The 24,221-nt window shown below is 38.8% G+C and overlaps 1 protein-coding gene across 3 annotated transcripts in view; it reads left to right on the top strand.

Annotated features, from left to right (window-relative positions):
- Positions 1 to 24,221, top strand: part of SCN2A (sodium voltage-gated channel alpha subunit 2) — a 125,873-nt gene that overhangs the window by 51,983 nt on the left and 49,669 nt on the right. The window contains exons 2-7 of one of the 3 annotated variants that reach the window (XM_067471896.1): positions 1,338 to 1,659; positions 10,220 to 10,340; positions 14,940 to 15,027; positions 17,933 to 18,061; positions 18,538 to 18,821; positions 19,774 to 20,046. In XM_067471896.1, the coding sequence (XP_067327997.1) occupies positions 1,390 to 1,659; positions 10,220 to 10,340; positions 14,940 to 15,027; positions 17,933 to 18,061; positions 18,538 to 18,821; positions 19,774 to 20,046 (1,165 nt within the window). In that variant the 5' untranslated portion in view covers positions 1,338 to 1,389. The remainder of the gene's footprint in view (positions 1 to 1,337; positions 1,660 to 10,219; positions 10,341 to 14,939; positions 15,028 to 17,932; positions 18,062 to 18,537; positions 18,822 to 19,773; positions 20,047 to 24,221) is intronic. The other 2 variants (XM_067471899.1, XM_067471902.1) reach the window with 2 other exon arrangements.

The following is a 24,221-nucleotide window of genomic DNA, read 5'->3' as shown; positions in this document are numbered from 1 at the left end:
CCCAAGTCCTTCTGAGGAGATGGAGGCGGGGTATAAAAATAAAGTTATTATTGTTGTTGTTATTGTTTTGCAAATTTTGAAATTCTTCTGTTGACAGTGAGTTCTGTCATGCTTCAACTCATCCCCTTAATCCCAAACAAAAAACAAACAAACAAACAAAATTAATTATACTGAAGCAAGGCACTTTGTATAAAAAATATACATAGCATAACAGAATAAGAAAGTAATAAAACATCCCAAATATTATTATCATCATCAGGTTGAGGCCAGACTTAATTATGTTTAGAGCAGCCCATTGAAATCAATAGGGTATGAGTTGGCTAAGAGCAATGTGTACCCCATTGATTTCAGTGGGCCCATTCTATGACTCGGTCTGGCTCCAATGCATAACTGTTCTCTTACTTATGCGGTACTATCTAGATTGAATTACAATATAATGATATTTACCCCATTGATATCTCCCCCATTTTCCCTTTGTTGCCTACATGGTTTGAGTCTAAGTTACCTACAGGATTGCCTTCTCCCATACAATCCACCCCGAACAGTTAGGTTCTCTGGGGGACACTTACTCCAACCAGCCAAAACCTGACTAGTGACTGTCACCCAGAGGACTTTTTCAGCAGCCATCCCATGACTGTGGAATGACCTGCTGAAAGTGCTTCGATAGCTAGATCAGCGTCATAATTTAAAACACACCTGAAGACCTATCTCTTTCAGCAGACCTACCCAGTCAATTATAAATTATGGATTTTAATCTGGATTTTATTAGTGGATTTTAACATGCATTTTATTGCAGTGTATCTTGTTGTATGTCTTTTAATAGTGCTTTATCTCTTGTTTTAATGATGTTGTGTCCTGCCTCGAGATGCATGGAGAGGCGGGTAATAAATTCATTATTATACTATTATTATTATTTTATCCTTCACTGACTAAACGTAGAGTTTAACTGCCTTGGGACATCAATATGTCATTTGCATATATTGGTTTGAAAAAAAATGTCATATAAATAATAATAATGAGAACAAATTCAGCTCAGTTTTGCTGAGCATTGTTGAAATGATTGTGAGTACATTGATTTTCATAAGAAATCAGCTAGAGTGGAGGGAAGGACTTTTGAGAGTTGGGGTGAGGCATTTCTTGTCTTCCCTGCTGATGAAAGCGATGCAAAAAAGAGGAGGGGAATTGGCTGCAGGAGAGATAGATGCACACATCGACAGAAAAGACAAGTTCTCCCAGTCAATAAGATGCCCTGCAGACAAGAATATGCAAGCATGCTCCTTTCCCCTCTTTTACTCATGACACTAATCCTCTCTTATGTTTTTCTCTCTATATTCTAGCACTTTTTTATGCATGGGGCACAACTGTAATTAAGAGGTGCAGGATGAAAAGATGGCACAATCAGTGCTGGTACCACCAGGACCTGACAGCTTCCATTTTTTCACAAAAGAATCATTGGCAGCTATCGAACAGCGCATTGCCGAGGAAAAAGCGAAGAAGCCCAAACAGGAACGCAAAGACCTCGACGATGATGAGAACAAACCAAAACCCAACAGTGACTTGGAGGCTGGCAAATCACTGCCCTTTATATATGGAGACATACCTCCGGGAATGGTATCTGAACCCTTGGAAGACCTGGACCCATTCTACCTTAACAAAAAAGTGAGTGAATAACCCACCAAATGGGTAGTGGTAGGGAATTCTGGGAACTGTAGTCCAAAACATGTGAAGGAGTACTCTTTAATGGCTTGGAACAGAACTTTGCTGTTGTTATGTGCCTTCAAGCTTATTTCTAACTTATAGCTGCTCTAAAGTGAACATATGATGGGCTTTAGGGGCGGAAAAATGCCCTATCATATACACAGTTGAGAAATTTGCACAAACATCTTTTAGTCACTTGACATTCAGACATTGGTGTATATTGGGGAAAATGCTTAAGTCAGAAACCCATGGAAAATATGTATGAATGAAAAAACAACTCTCACATTTTGTTTATAAACGAAGGGTGGGATGGGAATGCAACTGGATTTTTAGAAATGTAGTGAAGTATAACCTGAGAGTTTTTATATCCATGGTTATATCTGAAAAACATGAGAAGTGCTTGGCTACTGTCTTCCTATCTCTTTCCCATAAATTAAAAAAACAAAACCTCAACTTAAAGGTTTTATAATTTTGGCCTCATTATGTAATTGATTTGATTAAGGCAGCAATGTGCCATTTCATTAGAAACAGAAAAATGATGTTCCAAGCTAACTCTTCAGGGAAGTGCTGTGTGTAGTCCCACTGATAGCCTTCGCTCAGGTTTTACCATTTAAAGACTAAACATAAACCAATCCTTTTGGATACGATAGCTCAAAACAACACTGCAGCATTTCTCCTAGAAGGCAGCACTGTGGTTCTCCTCTTGGCCTTATAGAGCTTGTATGGGGTGCCATAGGTTTCCAGCTGATGAGTGAATGTCTGACCCCCCAGAATCAGCTTCTCTGGCTGCCCTGAGTCCTTTTGGGGAGATGGGGTGGTATATAAATAAAGATTATTATTATTATTTGAAACACAACAAGATGAGTCCACAGCAGACACTCTGCTGGCTGTTGTATTGGATCACACGTCGGACACTTCCCAAGTGTCTAGGACTGTGTGATGTATTGGTGGATAATGCGTGCAGATCCCAGTAAGGTGGCCTTTTGCAGCTGGCAGATAGTAATTTTGTCAGTGCCGATTGTATTTAAGTGCAGGCCAAGGTCTTGAGGAACTGCACCCAGTGTGCCGATCACCACTGAGACCACCTTTACTGGTTTGTGCCAGAGTCTTTGCAGTTCGATTTTTAAATCCTCATATCATGTCAGCTTTTCCAGTTGTTTCTCTGCAATCCTGCTGTCACCTGAGATTGCGACATCAACAGTCCATACTTTGTTTTTTAACACAATTGTGAGGTCAGGAGTATTGTGCTCCAAAACTCTTGTCTGTCTGAATCCGGAAGTCCCAGAGGAGTTTGACTTGTTCGTTCTCTGTAACTCTTTCCGGTTTGTGATCCCACCATTTCTTTGTCACAGGCAGATGGCATTTGTGGCACAAGTTCCAATGAATCATCTGAACCATGGTGTTATGCCTCTGCATATTATTATGATTATGATTATTATTTAGCAGTGGCTGGCTAGGGAGAGTGGTTAGAGTCTGGAGTGTGACAGATCCCCACCCTGATATCTATAAGCTACTGAGTGGGTGTCCTGATGATTTGGGGTGAGACGCTAACATAGGTCTCGAAACAAATAAATGACCAACAGGAAATATCATGAAAAGGCAAAAAATGCAAACCACCAAACAAAAAACTGAATAGGATAAAAGATGCAAAATATAGCATAACCAAAGTTAAGTAGGACCGATAACCAACTTTGCAATAAAATATAGAGTAATGCAAACCCTATCAAACATCATAATAATACAAGAAAGAATAATTACAGACACCATAATTCAGCACAACAGAGGCAAGTTGACAACAGTTAAAATACATTATGAAATTACATTGTATGACAGCGTAGATGGGGCCTTTAAAGAAGCTATCCTAGGCATTGAACTCTGGTTCCCAAGTAACTTCAGCACCTTGAAGAGCGCTTTTAAATGTGGACTAATAACATAAAGCTGATTCACTGTTCCCATGGTACAGAAACCACCAATGCCCTATGCTTTACCCAGCACTGGTAATATGGCAGTGTGTAGCAGTGTTTTGAATATCAGACTGTGAATCTAGAAACTAGGATTTGAATCCCCACTCAGCCATGGAAAACCACTGGTTGATCTTTGTCAAGCCACAGCCTCAGAGGAAGGTAAAGTAAATCACTGAACAATTCTTGCCAAGACAGTCCAATGATATGTTCACTTTAGGGTCACCATAAGTCAGAAACAAGTTGAAGGCACAGAACAACACAACATCTTCAGATTTGCCCCTTTGCATTTCGCTAGGCCTGACATCCAAGACTGAATTTGTTTTCCTGTTTTCCTGTTAGCCCAGTGTTTCAGCTGGCCCTGCTATTATCCTTCTCTGTGTTGTCACTGATTGATTTACTTGCCCTATCTAAACAAATAAACAGGGAAAATGAACTACTGGGTTCAAGAAGGGCAGTGACCACAGAGGTAGAAGCAGACAGAACTTGGAGAATTACTTTTAGCAGAGCTTGTATGTAATGATTTATCAGAGCCACATATATCTGAACAGATATAGGATAATTCTCTGGGATATATGTCTTCATCCTGCTGCTGCTCACTTACGGATGACTTCAACAAGTTATTTTAGTCTTTCTTCTTTAAAAGCATGTTTTGATTCTTGGGCTGAACTTATTCAAGGGAAGAGATGTTGCACCCCAAGCCTGAAGCCACTGATGACCACAGCACCAATACAATAGTCCAGAGTATAAGCAGATTATTGTAAACACACACACACAACACACAAAAGGTATATGAAAGAAACAGGTATAAGGAAATAAGGTATATAATCCAAAAGGATCAGCAATAGATGATAACCCAACATGAAATCAAAGGTAACACAGTCCAAAGATAGTCTCAAAACGCAAAGGTAGCTTTAATCCACAAACAGAAGAAAGGTTTAGCAAAACTGAAACAAGTATACAAAACAAGAATGTGGAGAACTTCCAGGATATTTAAATCAAAGACCAAGGCTTAAAACGTGAATCAGAGAACTCAGGCCTAGCTTCTAACTTGAATGCTACATTGCCTGAACTGAAGTCAGAGTGTATGTTAGCTCTTAATAAACAGACATGAAATTACTATGTCTGCCACAGAATTTCTGTTTCCCATAAAGTCATGTTGATCTACAAAGCTGTCTGTCTGCCCTAATCTACAAGCTTCCTTGCTTAGGTCTGTATCATCAGGTGCTTTCACATGAGAGTTTCCTGTCAATTTGTCTTCACTTGATCCCTTATCTAGGGAGGACGATTCCAACTCACGTGACTGGCCTTGAGACTCAGGGGCAATTACATTCTCAGGGCCTGCATCACTATCTGAAGCGGTTTCATTTTCTTGGCCTGTATCATTCCCTTGGCCTATATCATTATGAATCCCAGGAAGGCTCACAATCTCTTCTAAGTCATCAGTGAACCCATCAGGCCTGGCTGCTGTGACTGCTGGTAACCTACAACAAGAAACACATTATTGACACCTTCCCTAAAGACCCTCCAAACCTGGATCTGGCAATGGTGCTTTCTACAAATATTTCTGGGAAAATAGGGGGCAGATGAGAATGTCAGGATGCAAGTCCAAGGATGAAAGACTCTGAAGACTAAATGTAAACATTTGACATATAGTATCAATCCATATAGCTTCATTATAATGTCTTATTCCAAAAAGAGTCCTGAGAGTGAGATTAAGACTGCAGTTAAAAAATCAGAACATATGTAGAGTTGCAGGAAAAGGTTTTTATGGCCAGAAGAGGAGGAGAACACAGTTGGTGTGTGCCTAAGGATTCAGGAAGTGGGGAGAATCAACCATAGCTATTCTTGCATAAAAGGTGAAGAAAGCTCTCAGCTGCCAGGGCTGTCCCTGTTTTAGTAGAGCCTGCGTGAAACCAGCATGCCTGCTTGATGCCTCCACAGGGATATACCATTCTGCCGGTCTTTCTGGCAGCCAAGAAGAGCAAATGTTCACATCATGGCTGCCTCTTGAACAGAGGGAAAGCCTCACCCTGCCTGAGCAGAGTGAAAAGAAGTTCCCAAGCTTCACCATCTCGGAGCAAGAATGGGATTGGCCGTCAAAGGTTTACTGTTTGTCCAAATAAAAAAAGACTATGAACTAAGCATTTCAGATTAAGGTTGAGCTCAGAAGTTTTCCCCTCCTTTCTAAACAAGAAAGCTTTTTTAAAAAGAAAAAAGAAAAAGAAAATTAAGATGTGATAAGGCTGCCAGAGCCAGATTTGTGAATAAAATATAAATGATTATTTCAGTGCTGTCATTAGCTAAATCATATGCAGTTCATTCAAAAGAAGGCTATAAGCAACTGCAAAAACCTGGCAAAGGAACAGAATCTGTAGTTTTTGGCAGAGGGAAAAACAGCCACTGCAGATGCACAAGTATCTATTCTAGTAGGCTGTCAGTAATGAAAAATATTCCTATAGCAAGGGACAAGAAAATGCAACTAAGAAACCTTCATGGTCTAAGTTTGTGGTGGAGTTTGAATAATCAAAAGTGATTGCTAACTATTCATATTGGAATGGTGTAATCATGCATTGGATGGAGGCATCACTTAAAATATGACAGATGCAGTTTAGCAATCCAGTCCCTTGTTTTATTGCTGAAAATGTTGGCTTCCCTCATGAATAATTCTAATGAAGATTTAAGGCTTTATGTGCAGCCTGAGGTAAATAGGCTAAATAGTAGCATATTAATGAATAAAATAAGTCTCTGCAACTGAACCTCAGTTGCAACCGTAAACATATTTATGAGACAGTGAGCTCACTGAATGCAAATGAAATTGCTTCCAGTAGTATCTGGGGCTTTTAAATGCATCTGATCTGATATTTAGTCTGAATTGTAATGAAACTATCCAAAACTATGGGTGTAATTGGGGAATAAAGTTCGGCACTCTTTTAAAGTTTGGATTCAAACCTGGTATGAATCCAGTGCGCCAGTAGCATAACAACTACCAAGTGTTACTGGTTGTGTTTCTGTAAAGTGGTATAGAATACCATTGTTCTGTTCCCAGAATTGTGAGCTGCTTGACTTTTAAAGGTGATGTTTGATTTAAATGCACTAGATTTAAAGAAAGCAATGGCATGCAAGGATAGGAAAGGTGTGGTCAGACCTCAAGGCAGGAGTTAGGAAAGAAGTCCTGGCCCTCCTCAACAGGGTAAGCCAGGGTTGGAGGCAAATTCAGCTGGACTACATTTCGAAATAAAGTAATATACAGCACTATAGAAAGACAAAAATCCCAGTGTGTAAAGTCTAAAATTCACTAACTGAACCTCTGGCTATATTACAGGACAATAATCTCTGTCCTTTCGCAGTTCTGATCAAATGCTACACATAGTCAACTATTATTATTTTGTATGTCCAAAGCCAGATCTTGTATGGCAGCCACTTTTTAATGCTTTCACATGAAGGGTTTTGTGTGTGTCTGTGTGTGTTGTGTGTGTATGCACTTGAATTATTTTCCTGCATGGGGCAGGAAAATAAGTGAAAGTACAACAGTAGCTAAGAAAATAATATTCACTTTGTTGGGTGCCTGACACAGCTCCCTCAGTATAGCTGTAGGATTATCTGTGATGGTCTTTGCCGGGTTCTGAACCAGATAGCACTGTGCTTTCAAGCATGATAACAAATCTGAAACAGCACAGAAGTCATAACATTTTCCCTATAGCTTGGCAGGGCAAGGAAGAGAACCAGTTTGCCAGACAGTTTTATGCATTTGGCATATATATGTTGGAATTCAACCCCACACTACCCAAGTCTCAAGTCCTCAACAAGGAACTTTTCCTATAACAATATATACCCAACATTCCCCGGATTTGCATTTTCTTTGTCGCTATTTCTTCCTTCTTCCCTTTCCCTCGTATACTTTCTTCCTCTCTCTTTTCTTTCCTTGTTCCTTTGCTTTTCCTCACACACCTCTTCCATTTCTTTCTTTCCATTCTCTTCCTTGCTTCCTTTATCTTCCCTTCTTTTTCCTTTTTCCCTCACACACTTCTTTCATCTTTTTTTCCTCCTTTCTTATTTTTCTTGCTTTCCTACCTTTCCCCTCACATCTTCCTTCATTTTATTACTATTCCTTTCCCACTTCCCATTTTTTCTTATCCCCTTTTTTTGTTCTTTTCTTTCCTCCCTTTCTTTCCCTCATATACATTTTCTACTTTTTCTTGTCTTCCCTTTCTTTCTCCCTTCCTATCTCTGCAACCAACTGTTTTCTCCCTTCTCCACAGTGCTTCCAACTTTGGCCTTTTGGAAAAGCCTCCCACATAATGCCTCGATAGCCATGCTTTGGCCCTTTGAGGGCCCTTCCACACAGCCCTATATCCCAGAATATCAAGGCAGAAAATCCCACAATATCTGCTTTGAACTGGGTTATCTGAGTCCACACTGTCATATATTCCAGTTCAAAGCAAAAAATGTGGGATTTTCTGTCTCAATATTCTGGGATACAGGGCTTTGTGGAAGGGCCGCCAGAGGCTCCTACAATGTCTCCCTGGTCACACCCTCATTTATTACCTCTCCCTCTGAGGTATATACTGCATTAGTTTCGAGGGTCTTGCCAATTTTTAATTTAAACCCATGAGTAGTTTAAGATGGAGACTGAAATGTATGTGTGCCAAGTTTGGTCCAGATCCATCAAGCCATGTAGGGGCCTTTGTGACACAAGCCATCAAACCAATCAACATCCATGCATATGTTCACTTTTATATCTAGGGATAAGTTATTCATCTGAGATCAAGTACAAAGTTGTGGGAGCATTTTCCAAACAATTCTGGCTGCTTGATACAGACAGTGGTCCCAATTTGCCTAAAAACACAGTTGAACTGAATGGATGGCAGGAAACGCAATTCTTCGACTCCACAAAATGAGAGGTTGCTTAGGCAACCAGTCTGACTAGACATCTGATATACTGAAGCTATCTCAAAATGATCACTTGGAGTTAATAAACACATGACTAAATTGGGTATGAACTTTTTCTAGAAAATGTATGAGAAATGTTTGTACATTCAAATGGCTAGTTCCCCTCTCCTGTCAACAGACATATTGCTACAGTTTACTCTGCTGTACTTATACCACATCAGTTATTTCACCAAATTAGCCACCAAAACTGCCATTAGTGCTGGTTCATGTAAATATACTTTTCACTAAACAAATTATTGAGATCATCACAAATAACTGGTATATAGTATGAAAATCTATTTGAAAATAGAGTTCCTTAGTGATTTCCCAAAAGTGCAAATTTAAACTACAAGAACTGCGGTAAAAACATTATGGTGGACACACCTGTTTACACAGAATGCCTTTCTAATACAAATTCTAGTGTCTGGTGGTCTAAACAGAAAAGAGTGGGAAAAATGGGAAAAAATTAAGTAATTAATTACAGCTATAGTTCTAATCCTGTATCTGCTGTTCCTATGCAATAAGTTATATCGAGATTGCTCTGCCTGATCCCATTTAATCGGCATAGGGTCAGAGACTTTGGTAAGGAACTTCATAATTCAGCTTATTTATTTGTTTATTTATTTATTCTGAATATTTGTACCCCACACTTCTCAATATTATTATTATTATTATTATTATTATTATTATTATTATTTATACCCCGCCACCATCTCCCCCAACAGGGACTCGGGGCGGCTTACATGAGGCCAAGCCCAAAGAACAAATTACAATAAAATAAAAACCAAAGACACAAACGACAACACAGTGAAATACATAAAACATATGAATACAATAAGCAATATAAAAATACAATATCCACAATGACAATAAGCAGGTCGCATGTTCAAGATAAAATGGGGGGGGGGGGGAGCTCAGGGCGGCTTCTAGTTGGTAACAAATTGATGCCTCTATGTAAACATAATAACATACATAACAACCAATAATTATAAATAGTTAAAAACATTAAGTCAATACAATTAAAAACTACTAAGAATTACCAGTCTGGTGGCTGTTATTTAGCTAACTTCTGTGATTGAATACTTCATCAAACTTATCCGTAGTCCATTTCCAAGCCATTGTCGTCATTGTCCACCTAATTATCCGAAGGCCTGGTCCCACATCCACATTTTTAACTTCTTTATAAAGGCGAGGAGGGATGAAGATGACCTAATTTCTCCGGGGAGTGAATTCCACAGGTGGGGGGCCACCACTGAGAAGGCGGCCTCCACTCACAGCTGTAGAAGAGAACACCAATTCCACCTCACTACAACCCACCTTTTACTACTGAATGCGAAAAGCCTTGTGTAAAAATATGCATTGCTTTCTGAATGTGAGTGCTAGTGTATGTTTATTTCTGAGCTGCCTGTACTTGCCTGGCCCAAATGTAGAAGAATCTTTGAGAAAGAATCCTGGCTGATTGAATAGTTGTCCAGAAACTAGCAAATTAGACAGAACGGAAATGGACCCCGTTTGTCTTCTGCTCTCTAACCTGAACTCTCTCTTTGTAAATGTGAATGTATTACATGCTGTGATTCTCATTTTCTCCCTTCTCCTCTCAGCCCATTCTGTTTTCCTTTTTCTTCCAGACATTTATAGTATTGAATAGAGGGAAGGCGATCTTCCGATTCAGTGCCACTTCTGCCGTGTACCTGTTAACTCCTTTCAACCCTCTTAGAAAAATAGCTATTAAAATTTTGGTACATTCATATCCTTTTCAAGTGGTTGATTTCCAATGCATGAAAAAAGTGCTAATTCTGTTTTTAATAACATGATTATTCATGGGCACAGAGAACCCCATGTTTCTCCTGTCTCCTTCTCACCTGTTTTTTCCCACCTCTGTGTTTCTTCTTTTTCCCCATTTGCAGCTCCCTGCTCATTGTTAGAGAATAGGGCTTTCAAATGACATACTAATTACACATTAACACCATTGTGGATTTGATTACAGTATTCACTGATTTGTTTAAATTATTATTTCTAAGAATTTCCAGATCCTCCAAAGCTACCCTTTGCTCGACTTCTCCAGAAATTAACTATAGGGGACCTAGGAAATCCTAAAGAGAATTCCTGTTTAGATCCCCCCCCACCCGCGAGACTATAAGACTCCAGAAGACAGGAGCAGAATTCAAAACGATCTGAAGAGATTAGAGAGATGGGCTAAAACTAACAAAATGAAGTTCAGCAGTGACAAATGCAAGATACTCCACTAAGGCAGAAAAAATGAAACTTAAAGATATAGAACGGGGGATGCATGGCTCAAGAGCAGTACATGTGAAAAAGATCTTGGAGTCCTCGTGGACAACAAGTTAAACATGAACCAACAATGTGATGCGGTGGCAAAAAAAGCCAATGGGATTTTGGCCTACATCAATAGAGTATAGTGTCTGGATCCAGGGAAGTCATGCTACCCCTCTATTCTGCCTTGGTTAGACCACATCTGGAATACTGTGTCCAATTCTGGGCACCACAATTCAAGGGAGATGTTGAAAAGCTGGAATGTTTCCAGAGGAGGACAACTAAAATGATCAAGGGTCTGGAGAACAAGCCTTATGAGGAGTGGCTTGAAAAGCTGGGCATGTTTAGCTTGAAGAAGAGAAGGCTGAGAGGAGACATGTTAACCATGTATAAATACGTGAGAGGAAGTCATAGGAAGGAGGAAGCAAGCTTGTTTTCTGGAGACTAGAATGTGGAACAATAGCTTCAAATTACAAGAAAGGAGATTCCACCTGAACATTAGGAAGAACTTCCTGACTGTGAGAGCTGTTCGGCAGTGAAACTCTCTGCCCCAGAGTTTGACGGAGGCTCTTTCTTTGGAGGCTTTTAAACAGAGGCTGGATGGCCATCTGTCGGGGGTGCTTTGTATGCAATTTTTCCGCTTCTTGGCAGAATGGGGTTGGACTGGATGGCCCATGAGGTCTCTTCCAACTTCCAATGATTCTAAGATCCAATTCCACCTGTGAATAATTCATTGAGGTTACTCTGCAATAAGAACTTTTCAGTATTAAAACTAGCTTCCAATGGCAGTTTTACATCCTGCCCTTCTCAGAGCAGCCTTACAATCGACAGCAATTTGATGCCATATCAACAGACATTAAAAATTAACATATCCATTAAAACAAATAACTAAAAAGCAATAAACATTAAATACTGCCTATAAACATTAAATACATTTAAAACTGCAGAGTTGTGCTGGAAGACTGTCAGAGGAGCCCTAAATGTGAAGTGCTGACTCTGCTGTCCCCTTCGTTGCTTTACTTTGCTCTTCATTCCCCTTGCTTTCATATATCTGCACCCAACTGTCCCGCATTCTCTCTAAATGTCCCTTATTCTTTCTTGACTTTCTAAACATAGGCACATTGCTTTACATGTTAAGGTGTTTGCCTTTTGCTGGGTTGTTTAGACTTTTATGAGAGTCTCTGCAAAGAGATACAAAGGCTGGATCTGCACTGCCATATAATGCAGTTTGAACATCTTTGTGTGGTCGTGCAGGCTCATGGACTGAATTAGATAAAGGTAAAGGTTTCCCCTGACATTAAGTCTAGTTGTGTCCAACTCTGGGGGTGGTACTCATCTCCATTTCTAAGCTGAAGAGTCAGCATTTTCCATAGTCACCTCCAAAGTCAAGTGGCCAGCATGACTGCATGGAGCGCAGTTACCTTCCCACAGAAACTGTACCTATTGATCTACTCACATTTGCATGCTTTCAAACTACTAGGTTGGTAGAAGCTGGCACTAACGGCAGGAGATCGCCCTGCTCCCCGGATTCGAACCGCCAACCTTTCAGTCAATAAGTTCCGCAGCTCAGCAGTTTAGCCTGCTGTGCCACCAGAGGGCCCTATGGACTGCATTGTATGGGTGTAAACTGACCTTATTATGCAGTTCAGATTACATTATATGGCAGTGTAGATCCAGCTTAACTCCTACCTTATGCCATGTTCTCACTTTCAAATTGTATGACCCAACCAGGATCACATATACCATCCAATCATTCAGATCTGGCAAGGAGAGTCCTTATTAAATCTGTATTCCTTTTTTTCCAGATGCTTTTAAATTGTCCTAGTTTTTTTCTTTCACTTGTTTTCTCCCTTTGTCTTCAGCTTATTTCAGCTGCTGCAAATTCAAAGGATACTCAGGTAACTCACCTGAGGGCAAAGGGAGAGGAGAGTATTGCATGGCCACATGTTCCCAGTTTTCATCTGTGAAATGTTGAAGGCCATGGAACTGAGTATGTCCCCTAAGTAGAGAAGTAAAGATATACACGCAGAGTTTATTGTCCTTGAGAACATCTGAAACCCCTCGTTTAGAAAAGTGTTTTTACTCCTGTGAAAGAAAAGAATAGCCATTTTTTCATCATCAAAAATGTAAAAGGGGAAAAAGCTTGAAAGAGACTAACATGACTATTTTTTTGAAAACACACACATTTATGAAGTTTTTACAAGCTGTAAAATGGGGGAAAAGCCATCCAAAAATTGTTGTAAAATGTGCTAAAACTTATTGAGCCATGGCAGTTAAAGTGGTGTCAGATTGCATTAATTCAACAATGCAGGTGCACCTTTGAACAATTTAAGTCATAGGTATCAAGAGAGATCATGATAGATTTTGAGTCAGAAAAATGTAGAACCAGTGCTGTGTGTATGCTAAACATTTGAACAAGATGCCAGGAATTCAGGTTCAATTCTCTACTCAGATGCAAAGTTCATCAGAGGTCTTCAGCAAGTCTGCTCTTCCAAGTCTAGAGGTTAAGGATGTTCTTCTAAGCTCTTTAGAAGAAGGGTGAGACAAATATATTGGAAATTGAAGGTTTTACTGCTCAAAATACATTCTGCAACAGAGTGGGGGAAATGAACAAACTACAGACAGTAAGGCTCAGACATTGTTAATTTGCTTTGGGATAGCAGTTGGGGCTAGCAGTCTGATTTAGCCCTTAGATTTAGCCCAACCTTAAATAATGCAGGTTTGAATATATCTTAGTTTATGGTGCCATCGTGTGGCCATCTTATATGTGTCGTGTCTAGCCAAAGGTATAGGTGGGGATGCAGATTTTGGTTATACCTTTTCTGAGTAATGGAGGGCGAAGTATCCATTAAGGCTGTATGAAACTAGTTCTGATCAATGTTAATAATGACATAAACTAAGATTCTTTTCTGAAGATGCAGCTACACTGAAGAATTAACACAGTTTGACACCACTTTAACTGCTATAGCTCAATGTTATGGAATAATGGAAATGATAGTTGCCTTCTCTGCCAAAAAGAGCTCATGCTCATCCAAACTACAACTCCCGTGTTCCCATATTAGTTAGCCATGGCAGTTAAAGTGGTGTCAAACTGCATTTATTCTACAGTGTAGAGATGCACCCTTAGATGGTTCTCATGCTAGTTTTGTTGTTCCAGTCTTCCATAGGGAAAAGTTTCACCTCTTTGAGAAATGGCCAAGCTTTTGTAAACAGTCACTTCTTTAGCCATTCACTCAGATAACCCAGTTCAAAGCAGATATTGTGGAATTTTCTGCCTTGATATTCTGGGTTATATGGCTGTGTGGAAGGACCCTCAATCTGTTGGTCTTGTAGTTCAATATTGTCAGCTATGAAGTCAGGATTTTGGGCAGAAAGTATTCTTCAACCTGATGTGGATATGTTTAGAGTTGATCCAGAGACCTTCTTCATGCAAATTAGGACCTCTATCTCTGCCCCCCAGTTTTTGCACACACACCCCTATCTTTTATGATATTTTTATGAGTCATATCTGAGATCAACTTAAAACAGACAATATTTAAATCTGTATTTGAACCCAGTGGCCAGTTGGCATTAATCATCCATTCTATTTTACATCTTTGGCATCATTCACCATGTCTTCAGCTGCATTTTCCATGTAATGTCCACTATTATTCTGAAGTGTGAGTCTGAAGTTTTAGTTGTCTGTACAAGGCACATAATTGCTTATAATTGCTCTTACTTTTCTTTTATTCTCCCTCAACTTATATTGACTTCTTAGTATTATGTTAGCTGCTCAGCTGTGACTCAAAACTAGTTGTTTTGCTTTTAAAACCTGAAGACTAATTCCGTATTACATCTTTTCTTTTTCTTTTAAAATGTGTTTTACTTCTTTCTATTTCAAAAAGTCACTTTGAATATCTTACTGTTATTTATTAATCATTCAGTTAACATGTAAGAAAGTTTTGAGATGCTATGTGTTGCTGTAACATACTAAAGATTGAATGACAGTGGAAGTAAGTCAGAATAACATTGCTGATGTGACGGTTGTTCTAATGATATGTTCTCAAATATATTTTCCTTAACTTTAGTGTACATTATTCAGCATGCTTATTATGTGCACTATTTTAACCAACTGTGTATTTATGACTATGAGTAACCCTCCGGAATGGACGAAGAATGTAGAGTAAGTCTAATTACTATTTGTTGTGTTATATAGTGTATGTCTCCATATGACCTGGTAGCAAACAACCCATAGTCAGAGCTTGATAAAGTTACTTGTTGGACTACCTAGCCCAAACTCCCCTACTCAGAATGGGCAGTGATTATATGTGCTGGAGGATTCTGGGGAGTTTAAGTCCAAAAAGATATCCTTTCATGGTTCTGCCTGTAATGCAAATCTGTGTGTTGCACTCCAGGCCTGGAAACACCTATAACAATCACACCACACAAAAGTCCAGGAATATAAACAAACAGTTTATTGTAAAACTCATAAAAAGCATATAAAAAGCAAGAATAATAAAGGAAGTTACATAATCCAAAAAGGTTTAGCAACAGGTGATAACCAAACAATATTGCAAATGTCCCATAAAGTTCTAGAGGCGACAAAGTCCAGGAACAGCCAGAAATCACACATACAGCATAAGTCCACAAGCAAGAAGGTATAACTAGTAAAATATGAAAAAGAACATAGAAAACTTCCAGGATATTAAAATCCAAAACCAAGGCTTGACTTGAACCAGAAACAAGAGAACTCAGGCTTAGGTTCTCACTTTAACGCAGCATTGCCACAACTGCCCTTAAAGTAAACAACTTGTTGTTTAATAGATACCCATGGAAGCATTATGTCTCCCGTGAATTTTCTCCACAACTTTCCTGTGTAGTCTCTCAGACCAGTGTAATCTATTTTCGGCTCTGATTTGTAAATGAAAACTTTTGTTGATCTCAGTAGCTACAGGTGGTTTCTCCCAGGAACCCTCCTTATCACCCAGTTCTTCACTTGATTCTTTATCTGCTGTTGCTCCTTCTGGCTCCTCTGACTGGCCTTGAGGCCCTGCACTTTCTGAGCCAGTTTTTTCAAAGAGAAAAATATAATTTCCCAGACCTGAATTTCCCAGACTTGAGGAGCCATCACTTTGTGCCACAGGAAAGCCCACAATTCTCTCTAAATCATCAATTAAATGATCAGTCTCTGGCTGATCTATAGCACTATGCAATAAAATATTTGGAATGCAAGGCTGGATGTGCACTTTAAACATCTTTGTTTAAACACTTCAAACAAAATGGATCCAAGGGCAGCATAGATACATTCTGTATATTTTACAGTGTACTTGTAGTTCATGGTTTGATCCTGTAGTTTATAGTACTTCAACTCATTATCTCTGCCATGGAATTAGAATCACAGTCTGCCTCACTGCTTTCCCCCTCTCTATTTCATGTCATTTCTGAAATGCAGGTACCATCTGAAATACAGAAAGATGGCAGAATCTAATTTCTAATACAATATTCAGTAGAAATGGGTAGCTTGAGATGTCACATCAGACGCCAACAAGGGAATGTGCAAATGAGAATCAGAAACCTCATAGTGCTCACCAGTAGAGAGAAACCGATGCCTTTTGCTAGGCAGTTCTAAAGGCTTCTCAAAGAAGAAGACACCAATATCTAAATCTGCAGGAAAATGGGAACTCTTTTCTCCCTTAGCACATTTCTTTGCCCATTGTTCTCCCAGTTTCTCCCTACCTACCCCCCCCCCCCCCGCATCCCATAGGCAATATGCAATTGACACTGCTTTTTAATGTGAAGTCTTCCTCCCAGCACTTCCAGTTTTTCTTTCCTCTTCCCAATGTTTTAAAGCAGCCTTCTTGACAGGGAGAGCTGATTATCACGAAAACTTTCAGGGTTGTTTGTACTTTTTGGGTTGACTTATTACAGATATCAGCACAACATAGAGTTTGAATCGTTCTTGCTGACATAATAGTTATTTTGTGTTCTGTATAACTACAATGAATATAAATAAACTATGTTACAGGTTAGGGGTTCTTGCTTGCAGTACAATCCATGAGTAATATCTGTATTGTGATTCTTGGTGCAATCTAGAAGCGGCAATCTTTGACAGTGATTCCTTAAATGGTCAAACTATTTTCATGTTTATTACTTTGAATTAAATAGAGAAAAGCTTTTTAAAAAGATGTATAAAGGGCAAAAACTGTCCCATAGTTTCATCCTTATGTATTTCACTTTGATCCCTTGCACCTTTTGCAAGTTGAGGTGATGTTTAAACAGAGATTGCTTGGGCACCTTTCAGGACTGTCTTACTTGTGTTCCCTCATAGCAGGGTGTTGGATGTGGTGTGGATTTACAATGGTCCACTATCCAGGGGCCAATCCAGTGTGGTGTACACTGGATCGACCCCAGATTGGGTCAGACAGGCACCATCCCAGTTTCTGCGAAAACAGGAGGGGATCTTGACTGCCCAATGATGCAGAACCCAGCCATTTTTACCATCCCTTCCCATTCTCCAGTCACAAATTGGTCATACCTGTTGGTCATCACCTGCAGTCACTAACCAGGTCGATGGAGGACCAGAGAGGCAGAGGGGAGAAAGAATAACCATCCCTCATTTCTTGTCCCCTCTTCTGTTCCTCTGATTTACCTGCCACTCTGGCCAACATTACTACAGGCGATGACTAACCAGTAAGACCCATTTGTGGCTGGAGACCATGGTGACATGGAGAATGGGAAGATACCATAAGTGCCATTCTATAACGCTAGACAACCTGAGCCTAGGAAATACAGAATGACAGAACGGTGGGTTGCTGTGAGTTTTCCGGGAATGTGTGGTTCAGCTCTCGACATAGCGAATATAGCATATATAGCATATATAGCAATGCAGAGTTACAACTGCTTTTTATATTTCTGGATTATTATCAGGAGAGAGAGCTCATATGTCCCCTGCCCCTGGTGGGATGTAGTTTTTGCCATTTTATGTAAGATTTCAAGCATGCTTCTTCTTTTTAGTTGTAAACTACTATGGGAATTATCTGTTGAAATCATTTTCCCCCTGCTAACTCTCATACTGATATTTTCCTCAGATACACATTCACTGGAATTTATACCTTTGAATCACTAATAAAAATTCTCGCAAGGGGCTTCTGTTTAGAAGGTTTTACTTTCCTCCGGGATCCCTGGAATTGGCTGGACTTTACAGTTATTACATTTGCGTAAGTATTGTTTTTTTAAAGTCATTGATAGATTTTATTAGTCAGTCAGTAGACACCTCAGGTAGAAATGTTATTTACAGATAGAATTTCCTGTTATAATAATAGCTCTTTTTATGAGTAATACAATATATTTTCAATCATCTTGCACTAGAGACCAGATACAGTTTAGCAGTAGAAATCAAATACAGTATTTTGTTTATAAATCTGAAATTAAGTCTTTCTTAAAGATAAGCTAATTTCATATCTTGTCTTCATTCTGTTCACCAGAAGGGAAGCAAGCTCTCATGGTTTCTTTTAGAAATAAATAAATAAAAATGACATGATCTGCTCACTGACATTTCCAAATTTAATTCAGAGGCCAAAAAAAGCTACTGAGCACCAGTGCAGCAAAACGGGGTGAGATCTAGATGAAAGATCCCAAGTAATTAGCAATAAGCTCTGCCTCAATTCTGAATAACTGTGATTTAATTCTACAGGTATGTAACAGAATTTGTAAACCTAGGCAATGTTTCAGCTCTTCGAACTTTCAGAGTATTGAGAGCTTTGAAAACTATTTCTGTAATCCCAGGTAAGAAGTGGAGTGGCTTGACCAAGTGCCAGGCCCCTTGTACCTCCAACTGTTTCTTGTGTGCTGTCATTGTGTTTGTGTGTGGACTCCCCTATTACAGATATGTGACAGAGTTTGTGGACCTGGGCAATGTCTCAGCGTTGAGAACATTCAGAGTTCTCCGGGCATTGAAAACAATATCAGTCATTCCAGGTGAGAGCGAGGTTAAACACAGAGGCTGACTAATGACAATTCCATTGAAGATGCAATCACATTTCGCACACCAAAGCCATGTTGCTTGCTGCACAGTAAAACAAAAATAAAAAGCAGGAATCGAAAACATTGTTTTCAGTCAGCTGTGATTCCTTGCTTTTTTTAAAAAAATTACAGCTTAATTTTGTTTCTAAATCAGCCTTGGAGTTTAACAAATTCTTGCATGAGACATTTGCAGTAAGTGGCTATATGATTTGCATCTTATGACATCAAGCTTTCTACTTTTCAATAAAAGGTCAATATAACGAGGCTTTCATAGTGATGCAAATTTTACCATTTGTTGCAGGCACTTCAGACTGAAATTTGCAATCTGTTGTATGTGTGCGTGTTTTTATTTATTTGTTTTGAAATTCTGCAGTAGGATATGCAGAAAATGAAAGATAGCATGGGCTATGCATGGGGATTTCCTAAAAGATGTCCTTCTTATCCAAACCTTTTCTTTTTTTATTCAATAAGTCTGAATTCAGTATCATAATGTAACATTTCACTTAATATAAACTTATTTATGTTGTCAAAAATTGTAAATAATGACTTTGCAGTAATGGTTTGGGCAAGAGACCTCAGCAAAATAAAGCAATGTATTTTTCTACAGAAGGCTTAGATCTAGCATGGATAGCAAAATCACTTCTTTGTTTGCTTAAGCAGTATTTATCCAGTTATATACTACATATATAGATAGATATAGCTATTTTTATTTTCATACACTGTTTCTGATTGGCATAAATCTAACAGCTTCTCATTCATGTTCACAGGCTTCTCATAAAACTCACAAATATAATCATTTCTGTCATCATTCTGCATGAAAATTTTTAAACTAAATTGAGCCCATCTTCATAACATCTTAATGTATTAAGTGTGCAACATGTCATAACAAATAGCTTTCCCATTGCAGGTCTCAAGACTATCGTAGGAGCCCTCATTCAGTCGGTGAAGAAGCTCTCAGATGTCATGATCCTAACGGTCTTTTGCCTGAGCGTATTTGCGCTAATTGGGCTACAGCTTTTCATGGGCAATTTGAGGCACAAATGTCTGATTTGGCCACCAGACAACTCTACTTTTGAAATAAACATCACTTCCTACTTTGACAGCACGGCAGGGGAAAATGGCACCTATGTTAATACAACCGTGACCACATTTAATTGGGCAGAATATGTCAGCGATGATAGTAAGTATTGGAGTTGCATTATTTCTTCAGTTTTTTAAAAAATAAAATGTACTTTCCCATCCCATGGAGCATTGTCATGATGTTCTAAAATTATGCAGTGTAGTCTAACTGTGGTCCTCAGGCTTGTCATTTTGATTGTGCATTCCACCATAATCTTACGACTTTTGAGGCATTAACATTGGGAGAGGTAGAGGAGGATAACTATGTTGATGAATTTGTAACACAGTGGGTGGTTTAGATTAGTTTTAATCTATAGATAAAGCCCTGATTTTCCTTCTGAAAAATGAAGTTTATCAGAAAGGCTTATAATCAAATGGAGGAACCCTATGGTTGAAGATGATGGACAACTTTCATTTATAATTCTCCATCACTTGCATTCACCTCCCTGTGCCATAGAGTCTTCCATCTCCCTAGAACTGAGGTGCACCAATGGCTGCAGGTGGAAGGAGAAAATGCGAAAAACATGTCCTATCCTTTCTCTGATTATAGTTTCTTGTTAGAGAAACTCTACTTGCAGCAAGACTAGAGAACCTCATTTCGCAAAAAAAAAAATATCATTAAAAAAATCAATTTCAGAGAAAACACATTCTAGTGGTGGATGTGGCCAAAGGCAGAATGATGAGACCAAAATGCCAGCGTAATTTAAAGCAGTGGTTCTCAACTTGTGTGTCCTCAGGTGTTTTGGCTAACAACTCCCAGAAATCCCAGCCAGTTTACCAGCTGTTAGGATTTCTGGGAGTTGAAGGCCAAAACATCTGGGGACCCACAGGTTGAGAACCACTGATAAATTAATATTTAAATTAAATCCTCAGTTGAGAATTGTCTAATTTGCCACATGAAGAAATAAGATATCATTCACACTCCCAGATAATAATAATAATAATAATATAATAATAAATTTTATTTATACCCCGCTACCATCTCCCTAAGGGACTCGGTGCGGCTTACATGAGGCCGAGCCCACAACACATCAATATTAAAACAATAGCAACAAACAATACAAAAACAGTTAAAATACATCTCATAAACAAAAATAAAATAAAATAAAGCAGTACAGTGACACAACAAACATTAAAAACCTATGGCTGGGCCAAATTTAAAATTTAAAATGTAAAAAAATAGTGCTGGGCATGAGCAAGGTAGGATATAACTGGGATGGAAATTTTTCAGAGAGGATAGGGCGTGCAAATCAATAAATCCTAAATCAATAATAAAGTGCAGATGTAAGAAGAACCAGAAATGATTGCTTTGCAACATAGATACGCCCCCTCAAGTCCCGTGGAGCAATAGAAGGATGCAAAGGGGGGAAAATAATTCACACAGCTATCATTTTTCATTGCACAATAGTCACCATTGTGTAATAGCCACAGCCCCGTTTTTGAGGTCCCTGTTTTGTTATTTCTTTTTTCTTCACATAATAGTTGCACCCTTGATTTATGGGTGTAAGCCTCCATCTTCCCGCCCAAAGACCCACTTGCTTGCTTCACTCACTTGCCCATCCCCTCTTTACATTTAAGTATTTTTTTCATCATTGCCTTTCCAGGTTTTAGCCCTCCTCTACTTTCTTGAGTACAGTCTTCATTTTGATTAATAACCAAGATATTAAAAAATCAATATTTTCATCATCCACTTTAATTTACTGGAACATATTATTCTTGCTTCTTAATTCAGCTATAACCTTGCTCTCTTACACTTATACTCTTAATTTTCATCAAAATTCATTCCAAACATTTGCTCTTTTTGCTAGCACGAAGTTGTTATCTGCATATCTTAAATTGCTGGTGCAATTCTTGCATCTGGTTCCTGTGAATCTAATTCTGCTTGCTGTATGACATTTTTATGCTTATCCAATTAAACAGATTGGGTGATAGAATGCATTTGTTTAGCCATCTTGTGTCCTGACAGTGGTCTCTTATCCAGAGTTCATGTTATGCCTTAAGACAATAAAATGTTATGGCATTCCCATTTCCTTTAGAGCAGTCCATACATCTACATGATGTACACAGTCAAAGACTTAGCTATAATCTATAAAGCACAGTCTGATTTTCTTCAGAAATTATTTGTGTCCCCAATTAGCCTGTACATTTTTAATATTTTCAGTATGCTCTTTTGTGCCTCTTCTGTTCTGAACCCAGATTGGGTGTCTACATTTCTCACTTCATATGTGGTAAAAGGTGTTATACAATCTTGACTGTGACTTTGTTTTGGGAGGCTAGTGCAATTGTTTGGTTGCCATTATACATAAGCCCTGTGTCCACGTTCATGGGAATTGAAATATATATTGAGTGTTCTCAGTTTTTGGGACATTATTTGGTTTTGAGTCGTATTTTAGAATTTGTTTGGATTCTGTCTCTATGGCTTGAAACAGTTCTTTTGGTAAGCCATCTATTCTTAGTGATTTATTTCTTCTGTGTGCTTTAGGTGCAGTTTTTATTTTACTTTCCAAAATTGTAAATCATAAAAAAGCCCAAATATGGTTCTGTCATTTCTTTAATATAGTTCTTCAGTTTATTGTGTTCATTGTCTTTTTACTTTGCTCTGGGGATATAATGTGTTCTTTTGTTGATCATTCAACATCCCAATTCTTCAAATTTCTCTTTAATTTCTCAGATTTTGTGAAAGAGGTCTCTTTCTCTATCCTTTTTGTGGTCTTCTTTTTTATATTGATAATTATAATTTTTCTCTTTGTTCCCTTATAGAAGTCACTTGATAATTACATTAGGATTTTAAACCTAATCTTACATTATGATTAAAGTAATATGTTTTCCATACAATATTATTTAGTCAGGCTTTTCATTATATCTGCCAACTGCTTTTGTTACATCACATCTCACTATAAATGCTATCACCCTTCCACCCTGCCCCTATATCCCAGTTGATAATCCCAGATTATCTGCTTATCCCAGATTATCTGGCAGTGGAGACTCATATAATCCAGTTCAAATCAGATCTGGGATCAGATCTTGGAATATAAGGACGGTGTAGAAGAGGCCTTAGATTGTCTTTTCTAGAATAAAACCCTATGTAATTATCTGATTGAAAATCTTCCATTCCTGTCCAAGGTAATTAGCTCATCCCAAGTTTTGCAATATTTATACATGTTTTACAATTTATAGGTTCTGCTGATTTATGCTTCTTATAATTTAGATTCCAGTGATATGTGTTGTGCAGCTTTGAATTTGACTTTCATATCTTAGTGTGCCAGCAGCCAAATGTCCTTTGGCTTGGATCCAGTTGCATCATAAAATGCAACTGGATTTGCCCTTTGTTTATTCCCTGTAGCTGATTGAATACCTTCTGATCTGAGGGCAGGCATGTAGCCGGGGGGGGGGGGGGGCTTGAGGGGCTTCAGCCCCCCCCCCCCCGAAATTCTCATGGTGGTTCGCGAAAAGGCCTTACTGGTGCATTATTTAAACTGTTATGTTTATTCATATCATGATCTGATCACCATACTCAATATATCCCATATGCATGGGGGTATTGGGGTAATGATACAAAAGGTTTGCTAGGCTAGACCCTCTTTCACTCAGACTCAGCCCCCCCCCGAAACTCAGCCCCCCCGAAACTCCCCCTGAAAAAAATTCACCCCCCCCCCCGAAACGAAATCCTGGCTACGGGCCTGTCTGAGGGTCTCATCTCCTAGCACTATTACTTGTATCATTTTGGATTATTGCATCAGAGGGTTTTCACTGCCTTCTATATGGATGTACTGATGTTATATTGATGTATTGATGTATTGTTATATTTATTTAGTTGCCTTAGTTACTGTTTTAAATGCTAATGTTGTGCACTTTGTATATTGACCTGGCTGTAAACCGCACTGAGTCGCCTACGGGCTGAGAGAGTGCGGTATACAAATAAAGTAAATAAATAAATAAATAAATAAATAAATAATAATAATAATAATAATTCTTCCATACAGATGAAGAAGATTTAACTGTTGTTGTCTCTAAAAGAGCTCCCACAACTTCTCCCGCCCTGGAACTTCTCCATCACTCTCACTAGTGGAACAATGAGTTCTCTTCTTCTGAAGCAACCATTTGGTGTTTCCACTCCGGGTCTTCCACCTTGGATGACCCTACTGGAGCCTAGGCTCTTGCTAGATTCTGGTCTTCTGACAGTATTATTATCAACCTCTCTGCACACTCAGCATAGTAAGGTGTGCATCTAAGAAA

Source organism: Anolis sagrei, chromosome 1 (genome assembly GCF_037176765.1).
Source record: "Anolis sagrei isolate rAnoSag1 chromosome 1, rAnoSag1.mat, whole genome shotgun sequence".
In the NCBI taxonomy this organism is placed as follows: Eukaryota; Metazoa; Chordata; class Lepidosauria; order Squamata; family Dactyloidae; genus Anolis; species Anolis sagrei.
Note: the sequence above shows the minus strand (reverse complement) of the source record. Positions and strands in the feature narration are given on the sequence as shown.